This window comes from the organism of the source record quoted next (assembly GCF_019968985.1).
Source record: "MAG: Porospora cf. gigantea B chromosome Unknown PgB_NODE_739_length_11557_cov_501.153_1-8000, whole genome shotgun sequence".
NCBI classification, from domain to species: Eukaryota; Apicomplexa; class Conoidasida; order Eugregarinorida; family Porosporidae; genus Porospora; species Porospora cf. gigantea B.
Genome location: NW_027179236.1, coordinates 1 through 8,000, shown reverse-complemented (window position 1 = coordinate 8,000; position 8,000 = coordinate 1). Strand labels below are relative to the sequence as shown.

At 55.9% G+C, this 8,000-nt stretch overlaps 7 protein-coding genes across 12 annotated transcripts; 5 read left to right on the top strand and 2 right to left on the bottom strand.

The window, feature by feature from the left end:
• KVP17_005203 (uncharacterized protein) lies at positions 1-293 on the bottom strand (the record flags this gene model as incomplete). The annotated part of the gene is made up of 2 exons (XM_068515009.1): positions 1-135; positions 164-293. Coding segments are annotated over 2 exons (265 nt in total), but the record flags the coding sequence as incomplete, so codon positions are not given.
• Positions 294-1,175: 882 nt separating this feature from the next.
• On the top strand, positions 1,176-1,562 carry KVP17_001121 (uncharacterized protein; the record flags this gene model as incomplete). Its single annotated transcript, XM_068516247.1, has 1 exon — positions 1,176-1,562. The coding sequence occupies one exon, from the start codon at positions 1,176-1,178 to the stop codon at positions 1,560-1,562; it is 387 nt and encodes a 128-aa protein (XP_068372080.1).
• Positions 1,563-1,710: 148 nt separating this feature from the next.
• On the top strand, positions 1,711-2,202 carry KVP17_001123 (uncharacterized protein; the record flags this gene model as incomplete). 2 transcript variants are annotated; one of them, XM_068516251.1, is made up of 1 exon in its annotated part: positions 1,711-2,202. In XM_068516251.1, one exon carries the CDS (start codon positions 1,711-1,713, stop codon positions 2,200-2,202), a length of 492 nt encoding a protein of 163 aa, XP_068372084.1. The 2 variants fall into 2 exon arrangements, with proteins under 2 accessions (XP_068372084.1, XP_068372085.1); XM_068516252.1 differs by having other exon boundaries at positions 1,780-2,202.
• A 239-nt stretch (positions 2,203-2,441) lies between these two features.
• On the top strand, positions 2,442-3,048 carry KVP17_001124 (uncharacterized protein; the record flags this gene model as incomplete). Of its 2 annotated transcripts, XM_068516254.1 has the most annotated exons (3): positions 2,442-2,575; positions 2,602-2,864; positions 2,894-3,048. In XM_068516254.1, 3 exons carry the CDS (start codon positions 2,442-2,444, stop codon positions 3,046-3,048), a joined length of 552 nt encoding a protein of 183 aa, XP_068372087.1. The 2 variants fall into 2 exon arrangements, with proteins under 2 accessions (XP_068372087.1, XP_068372086.1); XM_068516253.1 differs by having other exon boundaries at positions 2,534-2,864.
• Positions 3,049-3,106: 58 nt separating this feature from the next.
• On the bottom strand, positions 3,107-3,478 carry KVP17_001125 (uncharacterized protein; the record flags this gene model as incomplete). The annotated part of the gene is made up of 1 exon (XM_068516255.1): positions 3,107-3,478. The coding sequence occupies one exon, from the start codon at positions 3,476-3,478 to the stop codon at positions 3,107-3,109; it is 372 nt and encodes a 123-aa protein (XP_068372088.1).
• A 312-nt stretch (positions 3,479-3,790) lies between these two features.
• Positions 3,791-4,684, top strand: KVP17_001126 (uncharacterized protein; the record flags this gene model as incomplete). Of its 2 annotated transcripts, XM_068516256.1 has the most annotated exons (2): positions 3,791-4,399; positions 4,429-4,551. In XM_068516256.1, the coding sequence occupies 2 exons, from the start codon at positions 3,791-3,793 to the stop codon at positions 4,549-4,551; spliced, it is 732 nt and encodes a 243-aa protein (XP_068372089.1). The 2 variants fall into 2 exon arrangements, with proteins under 2 accessions (XP_068372089.1, XP_068372090.1); XM_068516257.1 differs by having other exon boundaries at positions 3,791-4,684.
• Positions 4,685-4,691: 7 nt separating this feature from the next.
• Positions 4,692-7,417, top strand: KVP17_001122 (uncharacterized protein; the record flags this gene model as incomplete). Of its 3 annotated transcripts, XM_068516250.1 has the most annotated exons (4): positions 4,692-4,922; positions 4,951-5,423; positions 5,452-5,535; positions 5,842-7,417. In XM_068516250.1, the coding sequence occupies 4 exons, from the start codon at positions 4,692-4,694 to the stop codon at positions 7,415-7,417; spliced, it is 2,364 nt and encodes a 787-aa protein (XP_068372083.1). The 3 variants fall into 3 exon arrangements, with proteins under 3 accessions (XP_068372083.1, XP_068372082.1, XP_068372081.1); XM_068516249.1 differs by lacking the exons at positions 4,692-4,922; positions 5,452-5,535; positions 5,842-7,417 and having other exon boundaries at positions 4,960-5,427; XM_068516248.1 differs by lacking the exons at positions 4,692-4,922; positions 4,951-5,423; positions 5,452-5,535 and having other exon boundaries at positions 5,963-7,417.
• Between the last annotated feature and the right edge of the window lie 583 nt (positions 7,418-8,000).

Here is an 8,000-nt window from a genome sequence, read left to right as displayed (position 1 = left end):
TTCCTATCTTCTTGAACCCGGCTCCCAGACTGTTTCCCAGCTCGCGCATGTTCTCCTGAAGCGACTCCCAGTCGACGTAGGTGCGGTTTTCGTAGACTGGCTCGACCCAGGGATCCCGATTAGGTTCTTCGCGGCCTGCGTTGGCAGGACAGCCGGGACCCACCTTTGCCTACGGGCTTCGCCGCGGCCATGGCGTCAGACACCACGGTCAGCGACAGTTCCAGTTCCGGTGATTTCTTAGTCTGCTCCATACTAGTGAGCTTAACCCAGTAGGGGGGCACCACAAGCGCCATGTTATTCTTAGCCTTCTGCCGGGCCCGGTTTAGGTGGAAGGATAGGTCTAGCTGGGACTCGCACAGCAGCTTGCTCGGCCCTAGAACCCCGTAGTCGTACACCTGCACCGTCAGCGTGTTGTTCTCACTCGGCAGCGTGACAGGCCATTTGAACCTCCAGTTGAAGCGACCTGGAATGCTGTTAGCGGATAGTGGCAGACGGAGGCCGGAATTGCCGATTCTCAACCGTCATGCTGACTGGACGCCTCGATTTCAATTCAGGTCGTCCCGTATCTGTCCAACCACATGCAGCGACTTCTGGAACATGGCAGAGAATGTCAAGCGGATGTGCAGCGTGTGATACGTGTTTTGGCCTTGGAGAAGCGCAGACCATACTTACGGAGGCCAACACGCCGAAGCTGGTGTGTTCCAGGCGGATCCGTCGTCGCTGAACGTGCTGTGTGTCAACGACGCCAATGGCAATCTACGCCCTGTGCTCTGATCGCTTCTCTGATGATGATCGCTCCTCGCTCTGATGATCGCTCCTCTTGATCATCGCTCTGATGATCATCGCTCTGATCGCCGCTCTGATCGCTCTGAGGCATGCTGATCCACGCTATACGGCCACTCAGCCAACGATGAGTTCCATATCGTAGGGGTCTTTCAGGATGCTGCAGTGGACAAGACGACTGTCTGATCTACGAGTAGGTTCTGTCATCATAGTGTAGCCATCTATGAGGTGGTGTGGTGTAGAGGTTAGCACTCGGGACTTTGAATCCCGCACCTGGGATCTTTTCACATCGGAGGGATCTCCGATGTCACCTCTTGCTCTTGCCAAAGTAGGTCGTGTGGAAACTCCGATGGATGCGTTATGATGCGCGAAAACGGATATAATTATGCTTCATGACATCGGAGATCCCTCCGCATATTTTGAAACACATCCAATCTGCCATCCAACTCTGCGAAGTTGTCGTCTTCATGGACAGCACCTCGAAACGGGACATCCAGATCCTTGGAGCTTTGGAGCGTCTCGGAAGTGTGGCAGCGGTCATGGTCAACTCTCGACTCGACGCACCTCTCCTGTTCGGCGGACTACGACAGCTTACGGGTGCGTCGGAGAACCCCTTTGTATTCTCCAACCAAGCTTTTGTTGGTGAGTGGTCGACTCTCTTGAAGGCTGTCAAACGTGGAGACTTACAAGAGTTCTTGCACCCTCCAGAAGGGTGGAGTCGTGAGCGCCAGCTGTGGAGCGAAGTCCGACAGTTCTCACCGTCGAGACGTCTGATGTGAAAAGTTTGGTGTCAGTCTGAAAATATCACCATGAAAGCCGTGGATAGCACCTCGAAACTGTTGTGTATCTGCGTATCTTCGGTAGCTTTCGCAATCCTTGAGACAAAACGGTGGCCTTATTCGCGATTTCGCCTCCTCTCTCACGCCAATGTCTGACGTCGATCACATCCAGACTGAGTTCCACGATGCTGGTGCGGGAGCTTCCCACACTTTCCCCATGCAGGCTGGCGCCATCAAGAAGGGGGCCTTCGTGATGTTGAAGGGAAAGCCGTGCAAGGTTGTGGACTATTCCACATCCAAGACTGGAAAGCACGGCCACGCTAAGGCCAACATCACTGGTATTGATATCTTCACTGGCAATAAGTACGTCGATATCTGTCCTACCGGTCATAACATGGAGGTTCCCGTGGTTGCTCGCGCTACCTTCACTTGCATCAACGAAACTGACGGATTCCTGTCCCTGATGGACGACTCCGGAGACATTCGCGAAGACCTCAAGGTCCCCCGCGACTCCAACAACAACATGGAGGAGGCTGGCGAAAAGATCATCAAGGGGATGGCCGATGGCAACACTGTGGAAGTCATTGTGCTTAAGTCTTGCGGAGTGGAGAAGGTCATCGAGGCTAAGATCATCGAGTAATCGTTCGTTCAGTTTCTCGTCTTTAACTGATGCATTTTTCTGCAGATGGAGGCGTCCTCAGTTGAAATGTTGAAATGTTACAACCAGTAGCGACCTGTGCCGCTGACAACGAATAGTACAGCTACGGTTAGATCATTGGGAAGGGAGGTCCCGAAAGGACTGTTTGTGTTTGACATTTGTCATATTTGGGGATCCGACTGCGCTTGGGAACTCTTAGTTGGTAGAATTGGCCATTTAGGATGAGGAAATTAAAGTGGCACGAGCAGCGACTGTTGAAGAAGACAGACTTCTATAACTGGTCCCGCGACGACAACACTCGTGAAGTAGCCATATGCAGGAAGTATGCTATCAACGACCGCGAGGAGTACCACAAGTGAGTGAACCGCACCTCACAAACAGGTACAATAAACTCTGCGGAAAGATTCGCAAGCTCATCAGCAAGTTACGACATCTGCCCCCTGATGACGAGCTGCGCGTGAGCATCAGCAACGTGCTCCTCCGTAAGCTGAAGGGTATGGGAGTAGTGAAGGCGGCGCGGAGCCTTGCAGACGTTGAGGAGATTCCCGCCTCTAGATTTATAGAGCGACGGTTAAACGTTTTGATCCTTAAGAATAAGATGGTATCGAACAAAGAGCACGCCAACAGCTACATTGAGTCCGGCCGTAAGATTCGGCTACATTCTTTGACGCAGAGGTTAGAATCGGACCAGAGGTGGTCACCAACCCCGCCACCTTGGTGTCGACCGAGGACGAAGACCACATTACGTGGGCCGAGGGTTCGAAGGTGAAACGTGCGATGCACGAGTTCAAGAACGTTGTGGACGATTTCGATCTCATGGACATGTGACAAATGCCTTCCCGGTGCGCTAAGCGATAATGACGGTGACAAATGCCTTCTCGGTTCGCTAAGCGATAATGACGGCGTCTTTGTGGAGGTCTTTCTCCAAAGACGCCACAGCAGTCAATACGAACAGCGAGAAGGCGAACAGCGTTACCGCTGACGTGTAGGATACGATCCGTCGGGCCAGACTTGCTAGCCGCTGGTTTAGCGGAGGCTGCAGCGGCATCGGAGCGTGCCTGCGAAAACTGGTAGTGAACTTTGAGTTTGCGAGGACGAGATTGGAGTCGTCCGATTCAGTCTCCGCCCTGGCGACTGGCCGGGGCGTGCTGAACTGGCTGTGATCGGACAGCTGGGTGTGCTTGTGTCGGGATCGCACTGGTGAGGTTCCTTGCAGCAGCTTGCACAGCAACTCACGGCACTCGCTTTCAGTGGTCATAAATGGATATTCCTTTTTTGCGTGCCGGAATTATATAAGCCTGGCAGCGCGACCCGTCTAGAAAGCAAACCTCAAATTATGACCATACAGTTGCCACTCTTTGATGACTTCCACGTGCACTTACGAGAGGTGATGCTGGCTTTATAAGATGAGCAGGGCGCGGTAATGGAGTCAGTGACGCCTTTGCTCTCGCAAGCGGGGGTTGGACGCGCCCTTGTGATGCCGAACCTGACACGTCCAGTGGTTACGTGCAGCCAGGCTGCAGCCTACCGGAAATCTCTGCAGGCGCTGGTGGGATCGCGGGCGGCGTGAATGCAGAATCCTTTGGTTGACTACCGCATGACACTCTATCTCCATGAGGACGTGACTGCGGACGATCTCATGATGAACGCAGCGGTTTCTAACGTTACGGGGGTGAAACTTTACCCTCGGGGAGTCACGACCAACAGCGAGCAGGGCGTCGGGGAACTGGAGGCTTCGTACCCCATCTTCGACGCGATGTACAAGGCGGGTCTTGCACTCCATGTGCATGGTGAGGAACCTGGAACCGCGCCGGCCCACGCGGAAGCGGCGTTTCTGCCGCGTTTGCAGCGGTTGGCTGGGACGTTTCCGCACCTGCGAATTGTGCTGGAGCACGTTTCCACCGCCGAGGGGATCGAGGTGGTGAAAAGCCTGGGCAACGTGGCGGGAACACTTACCCCACAGCACCTGCTTCTCACTCGCGATGACGTCTTCGACGGCGACTGCGTCCGGTTTGCCAACTTCTGTAAGCCGCTGGCCAAGACCAACGCTGATAGGGATGCCCTTCGAGGCGCCCTGTGCCATTCTCGGTTCTTTCTGGGCTCGGACTCCGCGCCACACACCGCAGCGAGGAAACGGGATGGGGCTGCTGGATGCTTTCCCTACCCCCACGTGCTGTCTGTGAGTGTTGGTGCAACCCGACCACGCAGCATTACGCTGCCGTGTTTGACGAGCTCGACCTGCTCCGGGAACTGGAGCCCTTCGCTTGCGAGCGAGGGGCGAACTTCTTCGGAATTCCCCCTGCGGACAGTGAGGCAACTGGCGGTGAATGACAGATCGCGGACTGACTCTGCATCTCACACGGAAGACATGCTGTGTGCCGGAAGATGTGGACGGCCTGCCGCTGTTTCAGGCCGGACGGAGTTTGCCGTTCACAGTGGAGGTCTACTGATGCATTTTGTGTAATCCAGTCATGGAGAACGCTGACGCCCAACTACGATTGGTCCCTTTGTCATTGTATCTTGATCAGCAGCCTATGTCGCTGCTGGCCCTCTTCCGCCGGAACGCCTCAAACTTCGACGTAGAGCGGTACTTTCCGGAGGCAACCTTTCCACCTGCCGTGTATCTGGACTACTTGCTTAGCGTGTTTGAACATGTTGAAGAAGACGACCCCTGTGTGAAGCACGCTGCCTTCCTAGTGCTGGTGTGTGGGAGAACGGTGCCTAACGCAGAGCCGCTATATGGCATCTACGGTAGAGAGGAAGACGCCACCACAGGCAGAGCAGTTCCAGCTCTACGTGCTGGCAGCCGTGCTGGTCGTATCACGGCTGCTCCGGCGTCAGGACGTGCCCAAGTCCTCACGAATCGACGTGGCTGCCCTACATCACGTGTCATCTCACACGTTTACGAGTGAACAGATCGTCAAGGCGGAAGTGGAGGTGCTTAACCGCCTTGACTTCGACCTCGAGCAGACGCTGGCTCCAGGACTGCTGGTGCCCGAGTGGATCACGTTCCTCCTCGCTCAGGCTGCTCCTTTGGTGAAGGAGGAGGCCTTGGAGCCTATTCAGACGTACTCACTTGCGATGTCAGAGTTTCTCATTTCCACGCCACCTGTGTGGTTGAAGCACTCGCCGCCAGAGATCGCTTGCGGAGTCATCTACGCCAGCTGCAGCGTTCTCACACGCGCTGACGAGTACTTCCGTGTGTGAGTGAGCGGGCAGAGGGCAACGCAGCATACGGCGCATCGCGCAGTTGGCTCAGGTCTCTATGGAAAGCGTGCTGGATGTGGCCAAATTGAGTTACTTGTCCCTAAGTGCGTGACACCGCTGGTCGTCTGTGTGATCGTCGTACCACGTGTGAGTTGTGTGGCAGGGATCCCTTTTTCCCTGAAAAAGATTCTCAGGATTAGGCCAATAGATGTTAAGATCATTGACGTCACTCACACCTGCTCTCCTTGAGGCAGTACTACATTTCCTGGAGCCCAGCAATGCGTGTCGATCACGTAATGTCCTCGTTCGGACGTGCAAGCTTCTCAACGAGAAAGGACGGTATCTGCCATGTCTGGCGCAGCGATCGTTGGATGGCCTCGAGAAACTTCCTCCTGATCGGAGACGGTTATGCAGATCTGTAGCGCTCTCTGGGAACTCCAAGACTGCACTTTTGTATGGCCTCTTCATCCAGTCGGCCAGTTTATGCAGGGGCGGGCTCATTAACTGGTTGCCCAACACTCTCAGGAGCCTGCATATGGAATCTCTCACCCGTACCGATGAGCTCCCGGACAGCCTGGCGTCGTTGTGTGTGCGGACCTGCTACCAGGACCTAGATCCGGGGGTCCTGCCCCCGAATCTGCGGTCGCTGGCGATTGACGACTTCGGATCCAACATCCCCGTCGGAGTTTTGCCTGCATCCTTGAAAGTGCTGCATCTTCCGAGGTTCCGTGGAACCTTTCGGAAACACGTGCTGCCCGAACGGCTCACTAAACTTACGGTGGAGTCCTTCGCTGCCGATAGCGTGCTGCCCCCCCACCTCGAACACGTCACGGCCTGTAGCAACATACCGCTTGTGTTGCTGCCTGCCTCGGTGACTCACCTGAAACTTATGCGTCTGGACTCCGTCATGTCCCCGGGGCAGCTGCCAGCCAATTTGCACTTCCTTCACATGTGCCGGTACCATGGGGCCCTCAGTCCGGGTTGCCTACCGGAAAGCCTGCAGAAACTCTGCTTGACGTATTTCGACGTTACCGTCATGCCCAACGTACTCCCAGGGCGACTGCATCATTTGAGTCTTCCCCGGTACAACGTGTCGTTGGCAGGGGTTTTGCCGCCAAATCTCAAGCGCCTCCGGCTGAGCAGATTCAACCACCCTCTGGAGCCATCGGACCTGCCACCAGGTCTGCTCCACTTCGACTGCTACGCTTTCAACCAGCCGTTGAAGCCTGGCGTGCTCCCCGAGTCATTGGTCGTGCTGGACCTGAAGCAGTATGACTGGCCTCTCTCTCCGGGTGTCCTCTCCCCCCGCCTGAAGACTGCCAACCTGTGCAACTACCGCTGCGGCTTCAACGTGGGTGACCTGCCGCCCACGCTGGAGTCGCTGATGTGCGGAACGGTGCTGAGTCTGCTACCGGGGGTCTTGCCCCCGACATTGAAGTCGCTGTCGCTGACAGAGCTGGTCAGCACTCTGCCGCCTGGCGTCCTGCCTCATGGCCTGGTCTCCGTGAAGATGACTTACCGGCAAGAACTGGGCGTCAGTGTGCTGCCGCCTGCGCTCAAGAGGCTGAAGCTGCTCAAGTTCAACAATCCCTTGATGGAGCCCTGGCCAATGCCAAAGCGGGCGAGGCTGGAGGCGACCGGCACCAGACGCACGACCGGGTTTCTACCCCGAAAGTTGGAGTATCTGCACTTACCCAGCTTCAATCAGCGGATCTCCCATGGTGTGCTTCCTGACACACTAATAGAATTGGACTTCCAATCATGGAAGCAGCCACTCAACTTTCCATTACCGAAGAGCCTGCGGTCTGTGCATCTCGGGTTTCACCGAGGTTCGGAGATCCCCTGTTTCCCTGCATGCATCGAGTACATCGGCATCCATCGCAAGCTTCCCAGGCGATGGTGGATTACCGACGTGCAGCAACAATGTCCGTATGCGGCCATTGAAGTGAAGCGTTTTTACCCAGACCCATTCTACCCGTTCTTGGAGTGAGAAGTGTGGTGATCTTTGTTGATTATAACTTTCACACACTGAACGGCGGATACTAGATATTGATATGATTAAGTGGCCCCTAGTGTGCACAGTGTTCATCAGGGGGTATGGCTCCCTGATTGGAGCAGTGCAAGGGTGTAACACAAAGGACCGAGACTTACGTAGGGAAATTCCGCGGTGTTGACGCAGAATCCGCGCTCGGAATTCATTGCTCGAATGCACCTCCACCTCCTCCGCCTGTGTTTCCCACTCTCCCTGCCACTCCACCACCGAACCCAGATGGCGGCGGTCCTGGCCCTCCACCACCGCCACCGCCATTTCCGACGCTGCCAGCGACGCCCCCTCCAGCCCCAGACGACGGCAGCGTTCCCACGTCTCCCCCAGTGCCACCGCCAGTCCCGTCTAGCGGATCCACGTCCCATATAACCCCTCCTCCAGTTCCGTCCAGCGTACCTGTCCCAACTCCACCGCCCGTTCCCACGAACATTCCGATACCGCCAACTCCGCCAATGCCGACCCACGAGCCACAGCCCCCCACTCCTCCAACATCAGGGCCTGCACCCCCAGACTCTAATACACAGCT